Below are 27147 nucleotides of genomic sequence, written 5' to 3'. Positions count from 1 at the left end.
AGTTGAAAAAAAATTGCATTCGTGTCTAGAACTCGAATAGCCTAATTGGTAGGGCGCTTGACATGAATCCAAGAAGTCCGGGTTCGAGTCCTGGTTCGAGTGTATTTTTTTCAATTCTCTTTAATTAAGATTACTAGACAAGCATTTGTCAAATTAGTTTACGATTGAATGTAACATATTATATATCAAAATTGGTCAAACAGACCATGATGTAAATATTGTGTGCATAATTAAATGTGAACAACAATAATAAGTAATAGTTTTATTTTTAGATCTAAAAAAGCTATTATACTATTTGTACAAGGGTACAATCATGCTTATCCTAAGTTACATGCAGGTGTTGTATCTTTGGACAAAAATGTAGAGTTTTAAAAATAAATGGGCTATAACTTGGATTAAACAACAAATCTATAGGGCTTTTACTTTGGTGTAAAATGATTTTCAAAGTTAAATTCTTTCAAAATTTAAAAGTTGTCCTGTTATCACAAGAAATAGGAAGAATGAGGAGAGCTTTAACTAGTGTGAATAAATATTGTCATACTCGTCAATTAAGTTTGAAAACAGAGAAAACTATAATGCTTATAATTAGTAAAGATTCTAAGCCTAATACGGTCTAAAAAAACGGTGCAGGAAATTTATCGGACACTATGACCACTTGATAACATTAACAATTATTAAAAAATTCAGCAAAAGTGAACTATGTATATATTTAAAAACAAAAATTCTTAATTACGGAATGTTCGAGGTGGTAGGCAAGCTCATCGGTGCAATATTTTTGTTGGACAAAATATTTTAAAATGATGTTATCATGCTCATGATTAAAAACGCAGTACTTTCGTAAATAGTCGTAAAGAGAAAGTTTGGTAAGCTCACCAAAAGGAAGCCACTCACGAAGTTTCAAGTATGATTAATCGTTTAACAAAAAAAGTGATGTCCCGCGGACTAAATACTTTAATTGGTTAAAGCTTTGATAATTCTGTTACGGCACTCAAACAAATGCTAAAACATCAGCCAGGCGACTAGAGAGTCAAACATGCAAAAAAAAATTGGCTGATGTTTTGTCAGAATGTTAAAAATAGTTTGCCAAAACATCAGCTATAAATTCGGAGACACTTGCGATCTAAGCCACCCCCAAGTGGAAGGGCTGATACGTGGCTGATGTATTTACATTACGTTCAGAACAGTATTTTGAAGGTAATGCAAAAAATCTGCCGGTAATTCGGGGCCAGTAGCCCAGATAGTTTCCTGCACTTGAATACACACTGTATATTACTCATTTTCACCTTATTGTAAATAATATTGTGTCTGATTAGTAAGGCGATAAAACCTAATTATCTTCAAAAATACGTAATATTTTATATCATATTTTCATCAAAAATTCATTATAAATACGTTAATTAAGGATAATTTTTGACCTAGACCACAATAATTTAAATTGTAAGTAGATTTTGTTCAATTTTAATTTTGATAACTGTTAAGGGTGTAATTTCAGCAAGTATTTCTTGCTGTTCGATATTTTAGTGAAAAAATGCATAAAAGTTAATTTGTCGATATGATTTTTGGAATGTACATCTTTCGAAGCGAATTTTCTAATTATTTTTTATCATTTAAGGTAGTACTTTCGGTCATACTGTAACGAGACATATATATATATATATATATATATATATATATATATATACTTGAAAGAGTTTAACTGAAAGAGTAGTAACTTCGTCTTTTCTGTGGTCTTAACAATGTCATTTAAGAAATAAAAAAATGATATCAACATACCTGGTGAGGTAAATGTTGTTGCTGCATGGATTGTTGTTGTGGCATTGGTTGTTGTTGCATTGGTTGCTGTTGCGGCATTGGTTGTTGTTGCATGGGCTGTTGTTGCATAGGCTGTTGTTGCATAGGCTGTTGTTGTTGCATAGGTTGTTGTTGTTGTTGTAAAGGTTGCTGTTGTTGTTGCATGGGTTGCTGTTGCTGCATAGGTTGTGGTTGCATTGGTTGCTGTTGCTGCATGGGTGGTTGCTGTTGCTGCATGGTTTGTTGCTGCTGCATGGGTTGTTGTTGTTGTTGCATAGGTTGTTGTTGCGGAATTGGTTGTTGTTGCATAGGCTGTTGTGGTTGCATAGACTGCATAGGTTGTTGCTGCATTGGCTGTTGTTGTTGTACAGGTGATTGTTGCTGTACAATCATTGATTGTTGTATAGGATTATAATGTTGAATATTTCGATTTTGCTGTTGCTCTTGCATATTTGGTTGTTGATATTGTTGTTGTTGCATACCACGTTCTCGTACTTGCTGTGCCTCGTACGATGCCATACTATCCATTTTCACCTTTTGAGCATCTAAAAATCTTTGGTATTGTTGCAAATGCGGATCAATATTTTGTTGTGGATCGTCAGGTGGTTGCTAAAATTTAAAGTATTGAAAAAAATTAATAAATTGCATTAAATAACAGTATCAGAGTATAAATCATCAGGTAAAAGTTTTTTTGGCAATTAAGTTACTCATATAGGCTCGAAATATTGCAGCTTTTCTAGTTATTTGATAGAGAGGCTCCTTTAAATAAAATAAAAACGTTTTTTATATTTTTGAATCCTCAAGATGAGTAAGATTTTAACTCATGGAAAATCATATAACAGCGAGATTTTAAAATAAAACCTCTAGCTGTTAGTGCCAAATATTTGTTTCATCATTGGATTCTAATTTTGCATATAAAACAGTTTTTTTTTTTTGGTAGGTGAAAGTGCCAAACGAAGGCAAGCATAATTTAAAATTTGTACACCGAGGTCAATTTTAATCGATGAATGATAAAAATTTGTAAGGACGTCCCTCCAAAAGCACCTGGTCTTAGGATCTTATTTGAATGAATATATTATTAGCATTAATGTTCTTTATTAGCCGGATTCTAAAAGATTAAGGGTCATTAAATTCAAGAATCATTATCATCTGCTGTCTGTTTGGTAAATAATCATTTAAGGCAATTAATATCTACAGCCGAATGGCAGAATAATAAATTCAAATAGACACCTTTTACATAGAAGAAACGCCTTCGACAGCCCAAAATCAAAAACTTTTTATGGGGATTATTATGTTTTATGGGGATGAGAATTTTTTAAAAGCGTTTAAATAAAATTCAATTTTCATGTCTTTAGATGTATTTTGTCTGAAAAATAAGCAGACTGTAATCTTTCTATTATTTTAGGAATTCGCTAAATATTAAAGTTTAAAAAATTACCCCCAAAATGGGTTTAAATTTTGAAAAATAGTCAGCACTTTGTATGTAAGTTACTTTTAGATACACGTGTCCAAATAGTAACAGATATTTTTGGTCAGTTCAGCGTCCCCGAAGGTCACAAAATTGGTGATTTCTTTCAAATGTCGTTAAATATTTTGCCAGAATAAAATTGTTTAGCTTTGTTACAGAATTTGCGAAACACAGCGAAAAAACGGGTTTCGTACTTTTTGAAAAATTTCTCGAAAAGTAGACCTAGCTATTCGGAAGTCAAATTTGAAAAACGTGCTTATTTATATTGCGGTAGCGCAGTAAATCAATATAATACTACTTTTTTTACACCCTGTATATTTCAGTAAATAACGCAGAAAGAATTTTTATAATTATTTCATTACAATCCTAGTTACTTCTATAAAAGAAATTTTCTATCCACGCCGATGACCGGGTGCCTACTTGAGGATAAGCCAAGTGCGTACTTGGGGAATGCGAAGGTGAATAGGGTCGCTTGTTTATATATTATACATATACGAATGTAAATGCGTGATTTTGCAAGTATTTGGGTATACCATTAAGTCAAGCACCATGCACTTCACAATTTGCAAAAAATTGCATTTTCACATAAAAATCTCAAAAACTGTCTCTTTGTTTGGCTTGTAGTCATTATGACTTTCGATCAGGATCATATAAAGAATCAACATATAAAATTTTCAGCTAATTATACCAAAACATTTATTAGGATCCTATAACCCGAAAATGGAGGAACTTTGTAATAAGTTAGGAAGACTTATTTTGAGCTTTACTTTGCGTGGTAGGAGCTTCCAAAAGCAATCCTAGATTAATGCGAATTGTGCGTTATAATTTGTAAAATAACTGACCTGTTGTTGCCCTTGTTGAACTTGTTGTTGAGGTTCCATGTTTGTTATTATACGAGATTCTTCACTAACAGGGGTCGCGTAGAATATTTGTTGTTGTTGAGGTACATGTTGTTGTTGTCTAAAATCTGTTTGAATTTCATGTTGTTGTACAGGCGTGGGTTCTGCTTGTTGAATAATATATTGTTGTTCAACAGGTTGCTAAAAGATATAAAAGATACAATTTATATATATTCTAAAAAGCCACCTAAACATAATTTCGATAGTTTTCTTATATACAATATTTCAAAATAAAATTGATACTAGATCGGCTCACTGTATACATAAATCTAAGAGGCGCGAGCTGGTCTTGAAGTTTTTAGCGATATGACCTTTTTCTCTACAGCGGACCATGTTTTGTATGGACACGAGTTTTACAGAAGTAATAGTTTTACTCAAAAATTAAACTTATTTCGAAGAAAATTATTCTATAGTAACGAAGTAATCAAAAATAGGCCTTTTCATCATGTCATAAAAGCAAGTGCAGAGTTTATTTTTTCGGACTGACAGCAATAAATTGGACTAAGACAGAAGATATTAGTTATTCATTTTATCCCTTGGTTATTAAACATTTAGTCCGAAATAAAAGTGAATCCTGATTTTAAAATGAAAAGGCCTATCAAATTCTATGGATGATCATATTAGTACAGGAGACGGTATACAGATCTTCACCCATCTGATAACCAGATGAGACATTTTTTATGAAATTTTATAGATTTATAAACACGCCTATCATAGTTTTTCTATCGAAAAGTGTTAATGACTATTTTTAATTAAATTAATTTTAATCAATTTTTTCCATGAACAGTTTTTTGCAAGCAACTTTCTTCGTAATTAAAATATCTTTCTTCTCATCTTGCCAGAAACCCTATTGGTCCAATTTTTTTATATATTTGTGGGTAAAAATTACAGCAGAGAAATAATCTAAATAATTAAATTCATTTTAACTAATTTCACCATATTTCTATCACATGTTTTTTTAATATAGTGAGTACACGAACAGATCCGAAAATTACCGAAATTGATATTTTTTCGCATACATTTTTATTATCGTGATGAGAGAAACTCTCACAATTTTTTGAAGGACTTGAAAAAATATATTTTAAAAACTGTATGCAGATAAAAAAAATATGAAAAATTCCTAATTCGGAAATAGATAAAATTATATGAAGACAAAAAAACCTTCAACCACACATACCATTTGAAAAATAAAAGTTATTATTGTTTTAAATCAGGCGTGAACAAGATGCTCATAACGCGAGTGTTGACGAGTTATACCACTTGACCGATTCGATTCTTTATAATTAATACACAGTATATCGACAGTACGAGTTACCGAGATGACAAAGGAAAATTTTTTTTTTTTAAACTTTCTTCAGAAAAATCCCTGATTGACGAGAAAGCAAGGCCATATACCGAGCTTTACCCTTACTTAAAGCCATATTTCTAAGCTAAAATGCTATTATAACAAATTATATAGAGCAACAATTACTTGAACTGGTGATTGTTGAATAAATTGTTGCTGCTGAGGAGACGTTTGTATCTGTTGGACATTCCCTGGTGTATGATGTGTAACATATTGAGTTTGTCCATGATTTGGTGATGTTACAGTTTGATGATAAATCGTTTGAGAATGTTGTGCATTTTGTTGATCAGAGATCATTCCCGGTTGTTTAACCGGGGAATTTACTATTGTATGTTGTTCAGCCGGTTGTAACATTACCTAAAAAATATTTGTGATGTTAACCAAAAAACCAAACATCATCATTTATATTAAGCTTTTTAACATTATACGATTAATTGGTACAAACTATTTGATTTGGTGGTGATGGAACTTTATTCTCAAGGCATCGCCGGGTGCCTTTTTTATAAGAAATACGTCGATGGGTTTCAATAACAATTTTTAAAATTAAAATAAATTTGTTAAATTTCGGCTTCCCTTAAATATGTCCGCCCTAGGCCCAGACCTCATGGACTTAAGCCTAAATCCGCCACTGACTACTTGCTATGCTGATCAGCTAATGAATATTTTATGAAAACAACTTTAAGATATACAATTTTTTAAATTATGATATACAGAGTGGACTATTTTAACCTATTATGGCTAACCAATCAAGTTTTGTAGCTAACCATTCAAAAAATAACTTGATGTTGCAGAGTTTGATGGGAGAAATCATGTTCTGACATCTGCTTTGATCCTTATTAAAAAATCTAATTAAATTATTTCAAAAATCGTTGTTATGTCATTATTAAAAATATGTCATTATTGCAATTAATCGAAAGAAAAAGCGCAAACTACAGAAAAATGCTTTAGCCAAAGTTTATGAAGGGCAAAAGAGAATATTCCTCTATGCCCATGACTTTGTCCTGAAATTCTAGTTTCAAGGTCATTTGTTCTTGATCTTCAAATGGTCTTCAAAATTTACCTGGACTTAAGAGACGAATAACTTTTATCGCCCTTGATAACTTTTGTATAAAATAATTTTCTGAAGCTAACGTATTTTCTTTCGATTAAATGCAATAATGACATATTTTTAAGTCACATTTCCTCCGAAAGCTAACGTTTTTCGAAAAAACGTTTTAAAACAAAAATTGTTAGCGAAATTGCTTGAAACTTATGGGGAAAATTTTTTGTATGTTCCGAATGGCCATACTTATGTCAATTTAAAAGCCAGGTGTCTCACAACATATATTATCAAGAAATTGGTTTTGCGCGGTTGATGTCGAAGGTTCGGGAGTGAAATTGGAGTTGCGCCAGAGGCCTACTAGGTATTTGAGAAAAGATTGTTAAAAAAATATTGAATGTTTTAATATAATATTATAGTATTCCTTAACTCCAAGTATGTAAGTTTACGTCAACAGGTTTAGGATCCCAAGTGAGTTAAGAAGCCAAGATATAAATAATTTACTATTAGATTAAAAAATGTTTTCACTATAAAATTCATGGTAGACGACGCGAAGTGATTTCTTATCAAAATTGAAAACTTATTTTACTTTTTCATAATAAACTATCATACTAAATGCTGTTTAGGTGAGAAATAATAACAAAATCTTACCTGTTGATGACCAGCTGCATTATGAAATACTTGTTGATTGGGATCTTCATGATTAATCACGTATTGCAGATGATAAGTTGGAGAAGCTAAAAAATTATATTATTTTACTTAGTAATACAACAAAAAGTAATTTTTAAAAAAATTTTTATCCTTCTATGATATCCATAACATCAGTGTTCTGTTACGATAATTCAGTTAAAATAACCTATGTAAATTTAGAAATTTTTAAGCGAACAAAGTTTTTTATGGAGTCGGTTTGAAATAAGGATCAGTAACTAATTACTGTTTGATGTTTCTATCTACGGACAAATTTTCCAAGTAGAAAAACATCTTCGGGATAAATCATTATTATCGAGATCATACTCTCTTGTTACCGTTTCAAATGTATAATTTTTGGAAAAATAACTTTGATTACCCCGCGAACCCCATACGGTATTAGATTTATGTCTACAAATTTATCTAAATCGGAGTTATACTTTATAGAGGTTCATGCCGCAAAATTTGACTACAAAGAACGGAGAACATAATTTTTTGCATTTTCAAATAATAGCACAACAAAATTAACTAAAAAAATTGTATCTTTCAAATTTTTCAGTTGTTTATTAGGCTGTAAAAACTTCGTACCAAAAAATCAGCCACTCAGGGGGATGCCTAACCCCCTCTTTTGGGGAGTAGTTAGGAGTTTTAATAAGTTTTTTACAAATTATAAAATAACTATGCATCAGATAAAATAAAAAGTTCAAATAAAACATCTAGCTGATTTAATTTTGAAAATTTTTGTTTTTGACTTTCTAGCTTCAAAATTGAACGAGATATGCCCATTTAAAAATAGAATTATTTTGCTCATTCAATCAAATAAAAAATGATCCATCTTGTAAACCGTTAGAGATAGAAGAAAAGTTATTCCTTATTAATAAATAATCAACTTCAGATTGAATCATTCTTTCGTAAACATCGCTGTTTACCCGTCATGGAGCAACTTAGGAAAAAAATTTCGTGTCCATTTTTTCCAAAACTGTAAAAAATAGCTAGTTGAAAATTTGCCGATAGCTTCAACTAGTAGTCTTGTGAAACATTCTCGAAAAATGAAAAAAAAATTCTTGGAAATACTTTCGAAATTTTCGAAAGTATATTCTAGAAGCCCTCGCAAATAATATTTCAAACAAAAGTTGGTTATTTTTTTGTAAGAAACAACTTTTACATTTAAACTTTTGTTCTATCTCTAACGGTTTACAAAGATGGGTCGTTTTTCATTTGATTGAATGAGCAAAAAATGCACCATTTTAAAATTGGCATATCTCGGTCAACTTTGAAGCTAGAAAGTCGAAAAAAAACACAAATGTGCACAATGACTTCAGCTAGAACTTTTATTTGAACTTTTTTTTATTTGACGCATAGTTTTTTTTTTTGAAATTTTTAAAAAAAAAACCCCAACCCCCCCAAAAAGTACTAGTATAAAGTGTACAAAATCTAAATCGGAATTATACTTCATGTAGAGGTTCATGCCATAAAATTTGATTACAACGAACAGATAACATAATTTTTGGTATTTTCAGATCTAGTTGCTCTAAAACAAAAAAAATTCAAATTTGGAAGGAGCGGGGATTAATAGATACAGGTTAAAATTTTTCAAAGAAAATTTTTTGTGATGTTTATCACCCGTTTTTGCAAGGGTTAAAAAGCTGATGAAACGGTAACGAATACGGTTTGGGTCCATACTTCACCCTATTTTCAACAAATTTAGATTCCATTTTCGTTAAAACTTAGGTTAAACATTTGATTCGATTAAAATTATTTTAAAGAATTATCAAAACTTCATTCGTATCAAAACAACAGTTTATGAAGTTCAGAATTCATTTAGGGTGCTTATATTATGGACGGAGTAAGATTTCTCTAGCTTAAGGTATAATTAGAACGTCTCGAACTCAGATAAATTCAAACCAACTAAATCGTTCTAGAACACGCGATGTATTGAAAAAAAATTTCAAACTAATACAAACTTTTCGTCTATTTGTATTTCTGTTATTTTTGACATAAACTAAGCCAATTTTTTAAAACAAAAGCACATATAATTGCGTCTTTCAACCAGATTGTAGACTCTACTTTCCTCTCCCAAAATCCCTGACTTTCCCTCCTTTTCCTATTATAAAATGGGTTCAAAGTTAAAAGGAACAGTTTTTCGTAAAAAAATGCGAGATTCGTGAAATTTATTTATATTACAGAGTATCATTTATGACACTCCTAAAATAGTTTCTATGTAAGTTAGGTCAATCTTGCCCTTTTGGAAATCCACATTATGTTTCATGAATAGATATCGTAAAATAATATCCCATACTTTCAAAATTTCTAACATTGGTTAGCATCGCCGTATAATGTAAAAGTGGGCAAAAGGTAACATACCTTGTGACGCTAACACCTGACTTGCATAAACATCTGGATAATATCGTTGTAATTCATCTTGAGTCATTGTTTGAGATCCACCATCCGCATTTATTATTTGGAACATAGTTGTTTGTTGAGCCATTGTATAGAACACTAACTTTTCACCATACTACTCTTAATTATTAAATTCATTACATTTTTAAAGCACTTAAATTTTTTAAAACAAACCTTAAATTTTTCACATTTTAAGATTGTTTTTAAATAACAAAAAAAAAAAAAATTAACTGACCAAAAAAATTCTAGTAAAAATCGTCAAATTTACAATTTTTTTTAAACAAACCAAAACGTATACTCTATCAACCTCATTCTTTAAACATTTATTATTTACAATTAATTGTTATTAAAAATTTCAGAAAAAAATTATCGAACAGAATATTCAAAAGGATAAAATAAGATAATATTAAAAAAAATAATTAAGTCATAATATTCATTTGGAGAGTTAAGTCTGCCCTAGAAAACTTTCAATAATTATGGACATATTGATTTCTAGTTAATTTTATTGATCTGTTTAATTAGTTAATAATTTAAATGAACACTCACATATGTACAATTTTACAGAAAATATCTTAATTATTAGGATTTTATAATAATTCACGTCATTTAACACAAACTAAGTGAAAATACCATTTAATAGAAGACATTACAATACAATAAAAATGGCGTGGCATTATATGCTGCTATCTTCAGTTTACATATTAAAGTTGAACCCGCGAATTTTTAAATTTTTTTATCGAATTATTTAATATATAGTTTAAATGGCGCTATCCGTAATTTTAGTTCAGTGGAATTTTTAAATAAATGACCGTTAAAATATTTATTCAACAATTAGATTTTGTCAATTGTTGATTATTGTACCGTTAATTATTTTTAGATATTTATCAAATTGACATATAGATCAAGTGAGTTAGTTTTTATATTCTAATTTACATTTTTTATTTTATATTTGTCAAAATTTTTTAATTAATAAAAAAATATATATAGCTTTAAAATATTTTTTTTTTTGCTTATTAAGTCTTTACTTCAATAACCTTTTTATTAACTTTCCAGTATAGGAAGAATTATTGTAATGGATCTGATTTTCGAAATCGAAGTTTTCAACATATCGTTACGTTTCATGGTCATAAGTATTAACACCAATTTTGAGAAGAAGGATATGTGTGTATGTACATACTTTCGTGGTCATTTTTTCGTCATCGATAACGCGCGAAAAAAATTATATCCACTTCGTTGAGGTGTCGGTCGGTTGAGGTCGGTCTAGTATTTATTTATTTATTTTTTTTTATAACTATTTTATAAAATTTTGTAAACTTATGCTGGGGGGAGGGGAAGTTATTCTTTCTCAAGAGTCGCACCAGACTCTACTCTCGGTTTGTTTAAATTTTTTATATTTTTTATTTATTTATTTAAAATTGGCTTTAGCTACTGCTATGCAGCCATTAACAATGGTACAATGGTACAAATTTTGGAGATGAGCTCTTTAATCAGAGTACCCTATAGTACCCATAGGTACACCGAGGATTATTTCAAGCATCATATTCGTTATCAGCGACCTCGAAAACCCAGAAATAATTATTTTGGATACAATTTATAACAATTGCTAATTTAGAGATAATACTGGGAATGAGATGTACAACCAGGCTGTCCTGGTCACCAGTTACATCGAGGAAATTTTTAAATATCATATTTGTGATCAGTAATCCCAAAAATACTCAAGTAACAAAATTTAGCCGATTTCGTTACTAATTTACAATAATAAATTTTTGATCTTACTTAATTTTATAATTAACCTTCTGAATCAAATGCAAACAAGTGAAAACAAACAATTGATTGATTTCTTTATAAGGAACATTTTTTACATTTAAACAGTTTTTACATTTAAAATAACTCTAATGGTTTACAAGATGGGTTCTACGAACCCATAGCCCAATTGGCCTATGTTGCTAATTTACGAATTCCTCCTTACTTTTGACTATAAAAATTTCAGCCTCATTACTCTTTTCGCCTTTCTGTTATCTTGTCCACAAACAGACAGGCAAGCGGACGTACGCACAAACAAAAATGAACTAATTAAATGATTTTATGAACATTAAGGAGGGTGACTCGCCAGTAATAGAAAAAAATTAATTAGTAGATAATGATCCGAATTTTTAGTATGTTATAGTTAACGAAATGTATTATTGTATAAAACAAAAATATGGGTATCTTACCGTTCAATTAAGAGAGTTTTTATTATTTAAAAATACACTAAATAACATAACCTGTTATGAGGATGGTATGTTATTTAGTGTATTTTTAATTAATAAAAACTCTCTTAATTGAACGGTAAGATACCCAAATTTTTGTTTTATACAATAATATATTTCGTGAACTATAACATACTAAAAATTCGGATCATTATCTACTAATTTATTTTTTCTATTATTGCCGAGGGACCTTCCTTAAACCAAAATTTTGTTGGTATCATTAATATTTATTTCTAAGCGTTACAAACTTGGGATTAAAATTAGTATACCTTGATATATATTTCATACAGGGTAGGCCAATTTAATCTATACACCTAAATATCTCGTTTTGTTGTTAACCAATCAAATAAACCGTCCGAAACATCGGACAAGACTTTATTATATTATAAAATTGATTTTTTAGAAAATTCCATTTTCCTGTATTTTGAAATGTTTTCCCTAGGATGTGGCCTTCTCGAATTTTCCCGGATGTGTGGCTTATACCAATCTTAGGAATACCTTATGGTTTAGCCTTGTGCCAAGTTTAATTGAAATCATTGGAGCCATTTTTGAGAAAAGCCCAAAAAAAAGGTTTTTTCAAAAGTGTGGGCCTTCTCGAATTTTCCTGGATGTATAGCCTATACCAATCCTAGGAATACCATAAGGTCTAGCCTTGCGCCCAGTTTAATCGAAATCGTTACAGCCCTCTTTGAGAAAACCCTAAAAATCCTGTTTTGGCCTAGAGGGAAGTACCCTTAAAAAAAGGCCTAGGGAAAAAATGAAAAAATCGTCTGGAATTATGACCAAATTGAACCTATGTACCGAGTTTGAGAAAATTCGGTTGCAAATTGAAGGCTCCAGCTTGGTAAGAGACATACCGACATACCGACGGACGCAACATTTTTTAAAAACCACTTTTTTGGAATCAGGGATCCTCAAAACGTGTATTTCCGTTGAAATCTCGATATCTATTTTTTTTTCGATCACAATACTTTATTATATTTATAGTATAATAAAGTAAAAATAACTTAAAGAAAAGTTTCAGAGTTTGATGGGGGACATGGACATCATGTTCTGATATCAGATTGGAACTAGTTCTCCGGGTTGCTATAATAGTCAATTTAGATTCTAAACTGTAAGAGATAGAATAAAGAGATGCCATTATTGTATTTAATCGAAAGAAAATACAGTTAAAGTTATTTTCCGTAGTTAGTGCGTTTTTTTTTGGTAGTTCAACTCATACGTAACTTTAGATCATTTATTACTAGGTAGGCCCATCGTGTATCAATTATGTACATTTTTGCTTCAAAGAGAAGATTAACAAAGACAACAACACAATATTCAAACAGCTGACAGAGAAAACACACTACTAGAGATCTGTGTATATATAAAGACAGACTGTATACCACTAGTTCGATTGAAATCTAGGCATATAAATATCACGAGTATGACCGAATACATGCGTTAAGCAATGCATCTAAGTGAGGGGTATTATATACATGTGTTGACCTCCACTCTCTACAGGCATACAACAAAAGAACTGTTGTATAGCATAAAAGACATCGAAGCCACGATACAAGTCACTTTTGCAAATTCATATAACACCTATAATACCTCTTACTTAGATGCATTGCTTAACGCATGTACTCTGTCACACTCGTGATAGTTATATGCCTAGGTGCAATTCGAATTAGTGGTATAAAAATTAAAGCTATAAAAATTTCAGCTTGATATCTCTTTTCGTTTTTGAGTATTCGTGATGGCAGACGGACAGACAGACGACAGACAGACCGACAGACAACCGGAAATGGACTAATTAGGTCCATAAACATTTATACCAAAATTTTCACACCTACTTCAATATTTTTAAGCATTACAAACTTGGGATTAAACTTAATATACTATGATATATTTCATATATATATGGTATAACAAGGAAAAACAAACAATTGACTGAGTTACTTGTTGAAATACCATGTATATATAGTATTGAACAATCGTTTGTTTTTTCGCATAACTACAAGGTGTCTAGCTAGTCGTATAACTACAGGGTGTCTAGCTAAGTTGGTTACATATGGAAAACTTTTTTATTATAAGGTTTACGAAAAATATTTATTCTTTATAAAAAACTCTATTTTCAAAAATATCAACAGCCAGCTATTCACTTTTGATATCGCATAACCACAAATTGAGAAAAATCGATAGGAATGTTAATGGTCGTTTAGAAATGTAAACCATTTAAAACAGATAATAAGGGAAAAGGTGCAAAAAATCACTCCCGAGACATGTAGGAGTGTATTTAAAGAATTTTGCCAAAGAACAATTATATGTACGAAACACGAAGGTGGATACGTTGAGGCAAAAACGAACTGAAGATAACAGTTTTTACTTACGTCAACAATAATAGTTGTGACGTAATGTATGAAAAATAAATGTTCTGTATTAATTGTTTTGTTTTAGATGTTTAAAATTAGCAAATAAACATTTTAATAACGATGACTGGTTAATTCAGATAACAGATAACGTGTTTTATAAGTAGGATTTGCAAAATTTAATTTAAAATTGAAGGGGTCTAAACATTCCCTTCGTTAACAATTCATTCCTAAATAATTATTTTCAGGTCGTTTTTGCTTCAATGTATCCAGATCAACCTTCGTGTTCCATACATGTAATTGTTCTTTTAAAAAATTCTTTGAATACACTCCTACATATCTCGGGAGTGATTTCTCGAACCGTTTCCCTTATTTTCTAATCTAAATGGTATACATTTCTAAACGACCATTAACATTTCTATCGAACTTTCTCAATTTCTGCACACCCTGAATATTCGATGTCAAAAGTGAATAGCTGAACGTTACCATTTTTGAAAGCAGAGCTTTTTATAAAGAATAAATATTTTTCGTAAACCTTAAATTAAAAAGAGTTTTGCATAGGTAGCCAACTTAGCTAAACACCCTGTATATAACAGGGCTGTGGTGTCACACACACAGAACTGATCATATAATAATTTAAATACTATATTGACAGCATAACGTGAAGTACGGGCGAAAACATCACGGTCCAGACTCTATCGAGCGCAAGACCGTGACTATTTTGGGCATGCGTCACTTCATATTCGTGACATATATATAATATTCCGATGCATGCGCATAACGTACAAAGTACTTTTTCTCTGTCTTTTTTCTTTACCTGTCTATCACATAGAGAAACATTGGAAGCTGCCAATAAAGTCTTTTAATATTTAAATATTATACATACTGTGTAATTGGGTAATACTATAATGTTCTAACTTAATTTGCGCCCTTATAGGTGAACAGTGATGTTTACGAAAAAATGTTTCAAATAAAAGTTGATAATTTTTTTTAGAACCAATTGACCTATGATGCTCATCTACTTACCTCAATTTTTACGTCCTGAGTACGCTATAAAAATTTTAGCTTGATATCTCATTTCGTTTTTGACTTATCGTGTCAACAAACGGACAGACAGACAGGCGGACGGACAACCAAAAATGGACTCTTTAGGTGATTTTGTGAACACTAATACCAAAACTTTGTAGCATCAATATTTGAAAGCGTTACAAACTTGGGACTAAATTTAATATACCTTGATATATGGTATAATAATACGGGATAAATAGTTATTAGAAATAATTGTTGCGTAACATCTGCATTTTTGAAATAGGATATACAACAGTACATGTGTGAAACAAAGAAAATACATAGTAACAAAAGATTAAAAATAATAAATTAATTTTATGTTGGCAACACATTTGAATTTATGCTGGTAACTGTTTAAGCTGTGTAATGTAATTTAATCAGTTTTTAGTATCTTTGTCTTGCTTATCACCTAGGAATAGCTCTGTTTCATAATTGTAAACAAGTGGCTATTTTGATAACATTCCAGTGAACTGAATCAGTACGAAGTACTGAAGCTAGCTTCGCTAGGGTGAATCATCTTGTAAACTGTCAAGGTGACAAGGAATTAGGAAAGTAGTATTACGATCATTTGATCGTAAATTGTTTCGCGATTGTTTTGTGTATATAAAAACCGTACTCATATAAGGCTTCAAAACGGGGAACGAAATGTCTGCCTCGGCCATGGAAAGTATCCTTTTTTGAAAATGTTTAAATCAATATCAAAAACATCAAATAAAAAGCAAAATGATGAACTTCTACGTACCCTTTCCTACCTACACTTCCAAACTTTTCCTGTGAAACCATGTGAAACTATTCTTATCAAAATTATTCACTTTTATTTTACAACTTATTTTACCCTTAACAAATAATTTAGAACATCTCTTTAACCTAAAATTTGCGGTTAAAGAGTTGGAACGTAATGCAAAAAAATGTGAGAAGGAAGAAATAGCTGAAAAAGCTAAAACTAAAAAAGCAATACAAAAAGGTAATATGGACGTAGCACGAATACACGCAGAAAATGCAATACGTCAGAAAAATCAATCGCTAAACTATTTAAGAATGTCTGCACGAGTTGATGCTGTCGCAAGTCGTGTACAATCTGCCTTAACAACAAGAAAGGTAAATTTAATTAATTTTGAACATCTAAACTTAATTTATAACCAAATTTGAAGCTAAATTTTTGATTTTTAAGGTTCCATTGCCAAATGGTAAAACAAAGGAACCTATATTTCGTCATGTCTATCTATACTTTAAAACCCTTTTAATAATCTTGGAAAGGAACTTGAATATTGAAAAGAAAATGATGATCATCGTGTTAATTGTCGGGACATACTAATAAACAACCATTTTTTGATAAGTCATTCACGAAAGTCATCATACCTTTTCCATACTTTTGAATGGTTGCAAGTAGCCCCTTAATCTTTGCGGGAATATGGCGGGTGTTTGCAACCGTCGCAAAATTATGGTAATCGTGATTTTTGTGCATGACTCAAAAATGGTGAGTTAAAAAATAGTCTTTAACAAATAAATCTTGTCTTGCGATTACATAGACTAGTCTAATTTGGGAATAAATTTCCATATCCAGTTAATAATTCCTAATTCCAAACAGTTTGGAAATTCAAGTTCAGTAGGTCAAAAGCATGCATTATACCGAAATTCAAGGTTTGCCTTGCAAAAATAATAAAATGGCGAGCGGTATAATGCGAAAAAAACGCGCAATTGACTTGAGTCCAATACAAACATCAAATCGATTTATTAGTTAATTGTAAAATTGCGATATATGGCTAAAAAACGGATTGTTTTTCAATTTTCAATAACTCTTGCTATAGTTAAAAAGCAATTCCAACAATTGCAATTGTTATGTTTTTTGGCGTAACATCTTGCATTAGTTTTGCATGGCCCCAATTATAATTAATAAAGTTGTCATTTTGTATGGTAAACGTTAAAAAAAAAAACTGTGTAATTTCTAGAAAATATGAAATATAATAGCCTATTTTTTTTCTAAAATAGTTTTCCAATAAATTGCAAAAAACTGGAAAAAGGTGGAAAATTTGCGCACATGAAAATTTTTATTCTACAGGTTAAAAGCTAAAACTTGGCATTATAGGTGGTGGCATTGCTGTCTCTAAAATTTCAGTAAATCTCATCTAATTTGATGGTAGTAATTAAGTCACAGGAAGCGAAATAATCAATGAAATTATACCGAACCTAAAACGATGGGAACTTTTTACCCGCTTATTAAAAGACTTAAACGAAGTTCGGAGATATTTGTACAAAATTTGTCTAGATGGTTTATGCAATTTAAAGAGTAAATTACGGAATCAATTTTAAATTTTAGGTTACTAATTCGATGGCGGGTGTAGTGAAAGCAATGGATGCTGCAATGAAATCAATGAATTTAGAAAAAATATCAAATCTCATGGACAAATTTGAACAACAATTTGAAGATTTGGATGTTCAAAGTGGTGTCATGGATAATGCAATGGCTCAAACTGTTACAACTTCAATTCCACAAAATGATGTTGAAAGTTTGCTGCAAGAAGTTGCTGACGAAGCGGGGTATATAATTTTTTTTCTTTATGTACTCTCAATACCATAGACATAATACATATTGCTTGTTCCCTATTACTAAAATTATTCTAAATGAATTTAAATTGTGAATGCGTAAGTATATTATTTAATTTAAATTGTAAATGCATAAGTATAAGATATTTGGAAATATCCCGCTTTCATTTACTGAAATAATCGACTTGTAGATTAGATAACGTAGTTTTTCGAAAAAATGGCTGGCTATAGAGCTACGCGCAAATTTAAAGTTGAAAATGATTAAAGTAAAAAAAAAGAAAATTTAAATAGTGTATACTCATTATACCCTGTATATATTCAAAATATATATCAAGGTGTACTAATTTTAGTCATAAGTTTTTGTAACGCTTAAAAATATTAAAGCTACGCATACTATTTTAGTATGGGTGTTCTTAAAATCACCTAATTAGTTCATTTCCGGTTGTCTATCCGTCTCTCCGCCCGTCTACACGATAATTTAAAAAAGAAAAGAGATATGGAGTTGTAATTTTTATAGCATTCTCAGGACGTAAAAAGTGAGTTTGATTTCGTAAATCAGCAACATAGATCAATTGGGTCTTGCACCTATAAGACCCATCTTGTAAACCATAAGAGATAGAACAAAAGTTTAAATGAAAAAAAATGTTAAAAATTAAAAATATAAACAACTTTTGTTTGAAATATTTTTTCGTAAACATCACTGTTTATTCGCGAGGGCGCAAATTAGGAAAACTTTGGAGATGTGTGCGAGTGAGATAGAGACAGGAATTGTGTAACGTATGTGTTACACTTAAACATTAACAGTGTTATATGAAAGTGAGTCGACACGGCGCACCTTTTAACGTCCGGCATAAAAAACGATAAATAGTGATCTTTATTTATTTGTTAAACTACATCCGAATATACAATTAATTTTATGATGTGGGTGGAGTCACACAGATCAATTTCGAACTCGTATCCTCTCAGCCAGTAGTCAAAGCAAGTAAACACGCCTTAATTCGCTCAGATACTGATATTTCCAAATAATTGATATCCATTTAGACTCAATAAACAAAAACTCGCGAGGATATAAAATAGAGTTCCTTAGAAAGAATTTTCAATTATAAAAATTGAGAAACTTTTTTTAGACTTTCAAAAAAATTTCCAATAAAATTTATAGAAAATGTTATTCTCTATGAAAATGATTCCTACTATTTTTGTTGTACCATGCCCAGTTCACGACATATTTGATAAAACGTGGTTTCAAGATATGCGGCTGAAGCTTAAGCCCCTTCGTCCCGCCAATTTGGATTTAGTTTCGAAAGAAACCCCTAAACATATTCCATTATGAAAAAAATATCTGCAGTAAATTGCAGAAAAAATACCCGGTTATTGGCCTATATAAGCTTCGAAAATAATCTGGAAAGCTCTAAAATATATTAAACAGTTTTAAATAAATTGAAAATATTTAGATTGAGTCTAGAATATTCTAAATAAAAATGATTTTCATCATTCTAGAATATTCTGGATTATTTAAAAAATTTAAATTCTAAAATATATTAAACGGTTTTAAATGAGTTGAAAATGTTTCTGAATGACTCTAAAATATTCTGGGTAGTGTTAGAAACTTTAAGAATGATCTAGAAAGCTCTAAAACATATTGAGGTGTTTTAAATGATTTTAATTATTCTAGAGCATTCTGGACTGTTTAATAAATTTAAAGAATAATCTAGAAATTCTCTAAAATTTATTAAGTTGTTTTTAAATGAGTTAAAAATAATTTGATTGAATCTAAAATATTCAAAATTTTTTGAAACAGTCGCTGGGGCTTCTTTGACTATATGCAAACCCGAATTTGACGCATGTGCTTCAGTTAAAAAAAAAAAAAAAAAAAAAAAAAAAATACAGCGAAGCGGATGTTTGCAGCTCGTTGAAAATAAAATTTTTTGCCTCAGTTGCTCTCTCATTTTTTAAACGAACTATTATCCTTAGACAATTTATTTACAAATTTAAACAAGATGGTGATAATTAAAATAAAAAATCACTTTTTTATAGTTACTGAAATAAATACCACGATAGTCGAAATAAAATTTTATTTCGAATATCGTGATATTTATTTCAATAATGTCTCGATAATAACTCGAAGCCAACAAGTCATCCTTACACTTTTTTATCATTTCCAGACTTGAATTAAATATGGATTTACCATCAACTGTTGCGGCTTCAGAAACTACCTCAGTAGCAGGAGCTGAACAAGATGAACTTACTTCGCGATTAGCGCGTCTTAGGCAAGCGGAATAAATGAAGATATTTAAATGAATTTTGTTATATAAATAATATAAGTTTTTCTTAATCTATATTTTGTCATTAAAAGGTTTTTCATTCGGATAATTTTTTAACACTTTATTTTGAAGAAATGTATTTTTATCTTAATAATATACTCTCTTATTCAAGTTAATATATTTAATTATTTTTAATTTTACCTACCGGCATAAAGCATTGTTTCTTCTTCTTATAAACTTTCCACAAGTTGAGTCAGTCCACAGGATGACGGAAATTAACAGTAGTTGAATCCAATACATACAAATTTGACACCTCCATATGTCTGTGATACTAACTGCTCAATTGAGAAGCTATTTTTCGCAAAATGAACAAATTTAAGTTAGGGAGAATAACTTTTGTCGCAGGTCGAAAGTATCTCACTTAGCATAAATTTGTGTCGAAAATGTGTACGATTACAATACTAATTGAATTCTTAGTAAGATTACTAATTTTCGAAATCAATATTACAACATAAAGCAAGATCTGTAGAGAATTAAATCTTAAAGAATAACCGCTTTTTTCGATTTTCTCACTAATATCAATTTTAACAGAAATTTAAAAGAATTTTGTTTTCACGGTTTTTTATAGTACTTAACAAAGTGTATGATATACTTTTTTCAAAAAACGTCCAATTTTTTAGTTATTTAACGTTAAATACTACGACGAATTTCTATCACCAATAACTCGGAAATTATTGATTTTTCGAAATATACTTAAAGGACCCGTTTTGCTTATATTTTATCGCTCTATGAATTCCCGTTGCTATTATAAACAAAGTTCATAAAAATTTAGAGATAATTTTTCTCATCCTTTTTTGGTGATACAGCTTTTTGAAATTTCATAAAAGCTACAATTTTTCAAAATCGTCCAATTGTTTTTATGACCTTCGATTTCACAATGAAATTATAATAATTTTTTTATTTGTTTTGTATTCATGTAGATAATGGATAGAAAGAATAAAAATATCATGAATATTTTTTATTTTTTAAACAAACATTAATTAAATATAAAAATTTAAATAATAATAAACTTATATACTTTATTAGTCTTCAAAATAAATCGATTTAAAATATTAAATCATATACGATATTTGTATTATGGATCCTTATATTTATTTCTCTTATAAAATTTCTTATTGTTGTTCCTGTTTCGATTAGTTAGACAATTATGGAGAATACGTTAATTTATATTTGGGAATAATCCCAAGTTAAAAATATTTATGTTGAAATACACTAACTCCGGGATTGTCAGTATTGATTGTTATGAGAATAAAAACAAATGAAAAAAATAGCCCATTAATATTCCAAAATTTTTCAAATGAAGTCTACCACTTACTAAATGTCTACATATCAGCGGTTGCAATTAGTAAAATGTGAGCTAAAAATACCCGCTTTCAAAAATTGTTTTTTCTCAATAATTCGAAAAACTTACCGAAAAAATTACATGATTAAATTGAAAGAATACTTTGAGACAATTCGAATTTTTTTCTGTAACATTAAAAACAACTAAGACTGCGGCCAAGCCTCAATAGAGTGCCAAAGATATAGCATCTGTTTCAAGTTTGAACTGATTCTAGAAAGGGTATAACCGATTTTAATCGACATATATTCCGTAGTGGGATCCGCAAAGATAGCGCAAAACGCCAGATAATATGTCTGTTTTGTCACATCAGGAAACTGATTTCAGAATGGCTGAAAATCTGCCAACTTGAAGAATAAAGCCTAAAAATCACATCGTCCGCAATATAAGGGGGAAGATGGGGGGCTTAGTCCGCAATCACAAAAAACTATAAACAATAATTTTTCTGATTGAAAATTGACTAAACGAGTCTATGAGCCACTAATCATCAGATTCACGTTTATAACATTATTTCTGAACGTATTAATCGGTAGAGATTCTAACTTCAAATTGTGGCACCGTTAACAAAAATATTTTTATATGATATTTGCTGAAACATAAAAATCATTTCCGACGATGGCTCTTAAGACTGTTAAATATTTAGATTACTAAGATTTGCTCAGTGCATACGATCATATATTTTGGAAAATATATATCAAAATGAAAAACGCGTATCAAATATTTTATTCAGTAGAATTCAAATCTACAATATATAATTATAGTTTCTGTTTAATATTTTAAAGTTTCTTTATACGTCGTTTTATTTTTTATTTTGATAGTATCCACATTACAGTAAATTAATCGAAGAAGAAAAAACAGTTAATAAATAAAATATATTCTAGCTTGTTTGTTTTCGTTTTACTTTTTTAAATACCATAAATTAAATACCATGTGCTCTTTAAGCTAATCAAATAAAGTCCATAAAAAGTGTTTTGAGGAATTAATTACCAGTAAGCTGGGAGTCGTTTTATAACCTTTATTTGGTCTTAAATGAATGTAATTCGAGTTTGCACAATCCCAGGAGGTATGCAACTGCGCAAACTCGGACTAAGCAATTGCGCAAGCTGGGATTTCACGCATTTAGGATTCGATAAAGGTATTAAAACAATTTCCAGCTTGTTGGAAATTAATTATTCGAAAACTTTTCATTTGATTAGCCTATTTTGAAAAATCATACATTTGCACTATATTCAATATAAAAATCCATGGTTCAAAACTCTACAATAATTTTTTTTTTTTGTACAAAATTTTATTCGTCAGAAAATTTAATTTTTTTATTAGGAACATCATTTTGCCATAATTCATGTTTAACCATTCGTTTTGCGGCATCTTTCTGTATTTTGGGCCGATTTTTACGATCTTCAATCTAAATAAAAATAATATAATAAGTACAGTTTTTATTACAGTGAAAATCGTTCATAGTGACATCGATTTGGCTGTTTGGTTCAGCCTAGGGTTCGTACCAGCTCCACAATGACGAAGTATTCTTCGGGAAGGCTATTGAATACTTTTTCCGCATGTTTCTATCATCGGGAGTTTTGTTAAATACATTAAACTAAAGCAAAAAGAAAAAACATCTATTTTCGCTTCATTTTCGAATAATCGAAGCTTAAAGTTGAAATCACATATTTCGACTATTTTTTTTTTTCGCATAAACCAACATAATTTGAGATACCATTATACTGCGGGTAATTATTTTAATTTGATATAAATAAATATTTGTTAACATGCTAACGATAATATGACATCGATTTCGATAACATGTAGGGCTACGGCTATCGTAATGAAACCGTATTTATTTCGTTTCTTAATGACTGAGCGTACTATAGGTCTGGCCAAACCCTTTTTAAATCAGTCAAAATGCTGCTGTAATAGAATCGTCCAATAACCGGACAAAATTATCCTAATTTTATATTTTTGAACCCCAAAACACGAATCACAAGACACATTTTACCCTAAATTCCTTTCAAATATCGAAAAAACACGAAAAAAATATTCATTATTTATGTTTATTTCGAAAATAGTAATACACATGATAAGTTTCAGTTGTAGCATATTATATTTTAGGGTTAAATGGGTGGGATTATCGGACACGATCGTGAGTTAAGCTTGAGTCCCACGTTAAGATAATTAGGAGTAAATGATTAGTGCGAACAGAATATCATCTTAGCGTGAGTCTCACGTTAAAATGACTTGGAGTAGATGATTAGCGTGAACAGAATATTATCCAATTTTTTTGAGCTTTTCTCAGATTTTGAAGATCAGTGAATGAACGTAATCACAGTTAATAAAAAAGCTAAAAAAACCCACAGATCCGTGCTAACTCGACTCCATTATAGGCATGGCCAACCCGTGGATCAGTGAATAAACGCAATCACAAGGTAAAACTGTTAATTTGTCCTCAAAAAACATCCTTTTCGTATATTTTAATAAATAAAAATGTTCTGTGCATTTGATTCGTAAATCCACTAAGAACAAAATTCCCGAATTTAAAAAATTCGTCTAAAATAGAATAGTTTGTGTTCCGGACTAAATAATTAACTTTATGTTTTGGAGCTCTAATTCAATCTGCCATTGTTTTTGGCCTACACCCCCGACAAATCTCGAAAGACTATAGAAAAGTCGTAGCAAATTAAATTTTATAAAAAAAGAAATTTAGCAAGAAACAAACACTGCTTGCGGTTTTTTATTACGTTTTTACCGAGACTAGTAAACCCTTTAATGTCACTATAAACGATTGTCACTATTCTTACTGATTAGTTCAAATACTCACAACTTGCAATCGATTTGAATATTCCTTAATTTTGTCTAGCTCTTGTTTTAATCCATTTTTTACAGGACATTTGCCAATGTTCCTCATGTATATCCAGTGTAAAGAACATAACGCGTAACTAGCAAATAAATCATATTTAATTTGTTCAGCTACAGTCAGTTTATCATAAACATTATTCATAAAAAAAGCATCTAATACATCATTTACTTGTGATATACTACTTTCGTATTTACTTATATTTTCGGGATTTATACTACCCTTTAATTCATCCCAATTCAATTTAGGGATTGAATTTGTCGAATTATTATCCATGCCCATTTCCATTAGTTATTATTATAAAAAAAAAATAAAAATCATATTCTTCATAGATTATAATGAACTAAAAAATATTTTGATTTTGACTAACACACATTACACGAGGTTATATGTTAACATGACTTTTGTTGTTATCTACCCATAACCTATTTATTTTGTTTTCATGCTTCATGGTTTTCTGAGTGATTAATTCATGAAGGTTATAAAGAAGGAGAACGATCGCTATGTACTAAACTCTAAAGCATTAGCGCACCTGTCCCTGAAAATTTGTAGAATTTATAGTTCATTTTCAGCCAGCCACGCTGTCGTCAAGAAGTAGTATATTAGCGCACAACAGCCCGCATTTAATGAGACAACTTAGCGATCCCAGCGCCTCACTTATTTTGTCCATATTTTGGGGACAATATTTTCTATTGCGATCGTTCTCCTTCTTTATAACCTCCATGGATTAATTTATCGAGATAATGGATAATAGAGATAGAGAACGCCAGAGGGGTCTGTTAGTCTGTAGAGTACAAAAAAAGAAGGAACATTCGACCTTCTTCTGTATTATCTCTATGTACCTCGTTCGTCTGCATTATCTCTATGGATTAAATATTTCACAGATATAAATATGGAATGTAAAGAGAAGAAACGCAATCTCGGTGTTAAAAAACTGACCCTAAAATTGTATTTAATTAAGATGACGTTGGTGTAGCATTGATACCATGTAAAACATCATAGACATGGGAAAAGAAGGGACGGAGTATAAAGTTGTATAATACCCTCTCACTCTCTGGTACAGTTACACTCTGTCCCTTCTTTTCCTTTGTCCTTGATATACATGTCCTATGCTACACTAGCGCCATTATATTTTTCCTAAAATTCACCGTTTTTGAGTTATTAAACAGTTTTTGGAAAAACTCCAGACAGATTATTTTCAAATCAGAAAATTAATGCAAATAAATTTTTGAGCTTTTCAAAATCATAAAATCATCTTTGAACATCTGTTATAAACTTCTGAAGAGTACTTACAGAGATAGATAAAACATAATTCATGACCATCTTTTCAGATATACTCAATGAATGAAGTAATCATACTTTATACTTTAAAAAAAATGAAAACTGTGCATTTATTTTAGCTTAGTAAAACAATCCCTTCGAATGTTTTGGAAGGGGGGTAAGTGAAATCAAGAGAGGTGGAGGCTATAAAGCGGTGGTTTTAAGCCCAGTGAAGTGGGCTCGGTTTTTTTTACTCTTTCGCGCAAAAACAAGCGAATGGATTTTAATGAAACAGTAAACAATATAGCTCATACATCAAAATAACACATGAGCTATAATTGATAAAGATATATTTAAAAAAAATTAAACTGACATTTTACTGCTCCATCTATGATCATCATTTTGAACCATAAATTAAAGATTTCTGTAAAATTTTAAAATAGTAAATGTAAAACAATTCATGGCCATCTTTTCTGATATACTCAATGAATTATGACTGTTTTACACAAAATTAAATACTGATATGTAAAAAATGGTAAATACAAAAGTTATAGATTTTTTTATTACCAAGAACTTTCCAATTTAACTTTTTTCTAAAAAATAAATACTTTAGCCACAAATCTGAGTTATACATATTAATATTATGTCCTACACAAAAAAACGGGTCCGATCCTGCAACTAATTTTTTCCAAATTTAACTAATATCAGAGGTATTCAGATTGGTGTATAAATTAAGATGGCATTGTTGTTTCAGAGAGGACCATGTATGTACATCATAGACATAGGAAAAGTAAGGACGGAGTATAAAGCTGTATAATACATTTGTATAATGATCTCTCACTCTCTGATACAATTACACTTTTCCCGCTACACGAGCGCCATTATAGCCCTTTTATTAAATGCTATTTTGTGGACACTTTTTGAGTCAAAAGATCAAGTAAGATTGTACTCCTTCCCTCTACCCTCCAAGTTTTAACAGAAGTGCGCAAAGCAATAAGAATAGGATAGATATCTAAACATCAATCCCCCTTTTGCTACACAAGCGCCATTCTGGTCAATTTCAGAACTGGTATTTGATGTTAGCAGCTGAACACTTTTTTACTTTAGCCCCTATCTAAAGGTACGTTCCGAAATACACTGAGACCAATGTAAGATATGACATTTATTCAGTGTAGTGCGAAGCCGTTCCTTTTTAGTCAGCTATACTGGTTACTGGGCCAAGCAGGACCAAGCTGGGGCCATCTTAGTCTTCATCACAACTATAGATGACGTCGTCCAGAAGCTAAGGAAAGTCGGTGGTACTCGTTCTGACACTAGGTCCGAAAAAAAATATCGATCCTAAGAAAAAAATGATAAGGATTAAAAGTGTAGGAAATTCAATTTCAAAAAACTTTGGTAATAACCATTTTCGTGTAAGATTAAAAATAAACGAGTTACGTAACAAACAATAATCACGACCCCCTTTTTCGGGTCTAAATCGAAAAATATCGATCCTAGGAAATAATTGATAAGAACTAAAATTGTAGTATTGAAAATAA

General features: G+C 30.4%; 3 protein-coding genes across 3 annotated transcripts in view; 1 reads left to right on the top strand and 2 right to left on the bottom strand.

Annotated features, from left to right (window-relative positions):
* Positions 1 to 9771, bottom strand: part of LOC123290794 — a 42505-nt gene extending 32734 nt beyond the window's left edge. Inside the window, exons 1-5 of the mRNA XM_044871126.1 lie at positions 9594 to 9771; positions 7194 to 7279; positions 5630 to 5860; positions 4102 to 4299; positions 1774 to 2400 (exon numbers count right to left, since the gene is read on the bottom strand). Of these exons, the coding sequence (XP_044727061.1) occupies positions 1774 to 2400; positions 4102 to 4299; positions 5630 to 5860; positions 7194 to 7279; positions 9594 to 9717 (1266 nt within the window). The 5' untranslated portion in view covers positions 9718 to 9771. The remainder of the gene's footprint in view (positions 1 to 1773; positions 2401 to 4101; positions 4300 to 5629; positions 5861 to 7193; positions 7280 to 9593) is intronic.
* Positions 9772 to 15939: 6168 nt separating this feature from the next.
* On the top strand, positions 15940 to 20168 carry LOC123305893 (charged multivesicular body protein 1b). The gene is made up of 4 exons (XM_044887735.1): positions 15940 to 15964; positions 16151 to 16395; positions 17615 to 17835; positions 20004 to 20168. The coding sequence occupies exons 1-4, from the start codon at positions 15943 to 15945 to the stop codon at positions 20119 to 20121; spliced, it is 606 nt and encodes a 201-aa protein (XP_044743670.1). The 5' UTR covers positions 15940 to 15942; the 3' UTR covers positions 20122 to 20168.
* A 2227-nt stretch (positions 20169 to 22395) lies between these two features.
* On the bottom strand, positions 22396 to 24760 carry LOC123305891 (nuclear nucleic acid-binding protein C1D-like). The gene is made up of 2 exons (XM_044887733.1): positions 24314 to 24760; positions 22396 to 22906 (listed from the first exon to the last, which is right to left on the bottom strand). Exons 1-2 carry the CDS (start codon positions 24635 to 24637, stop codon positions 22790 to 22792), a joined length of 441 nt encoding a protein of 146 aa, XP_044743668.1. The 5' UTR covers positions 24638 to 24760; the 3' UTR covers positions 22396 to 22789.
* Between the last annotated feature and the right edge of the window lie 2387 nt (positions 24761 to 27147).

The sequence above is a fragment of the Chrysoperla carnea genome, chromosome 1 (assembly GCF_905475395.1).
Source record: "Chrysoperla carnea chromosome 1, inChrCarn1.1, whole genome shotgun sequence".
Taxonomy (NCBI): Eukaryota; Metazoa; Arthropoda; class Insecta; order Neuroptera; family Chrysopidae; genus Chrysoperla; species Chrysoperla carnea.
This window is presented reverse-complemented; position numbering and strand designations above follow the sequence as displayed.

Bases quoted from the DNA above. Each gene is read 5' to 3' on its own strand.
- LOC123305893 (XM_044887735.1), top strand. From the start codon at position 15,943: ATGTCTGCCTCGGCCATGGAAA. The intron at 15,965-16,150 runs GTATCCTTTTTT...CAAATAATTTAG, and splicing joins GTCTGCCTCGGCCATGGAAA to AACATCTCTTTAACCTAAAA. The intron at 16,396-17,614 runs GTAAATTTAATT...TTTAAATTTTAG, and splicing joins CTGCCTTAACAACAAGAAAG to GTTACTAATTCGATGGCGGG.
- LOC123305891 (XM_044887733.1), bottom strand. From the start codon at position 24,637: ATGGAAATGGGCATGGATAATAATTCGACAAATTCAATCCCTAAATTG. The intron at 22,907-24,313 runs GTGAGTATTTGA...ATTTTTATTTAG, and splicing joins ATTCAAATCGATTGCAAGTT to ATTGAAGATCGTAAAAATCG.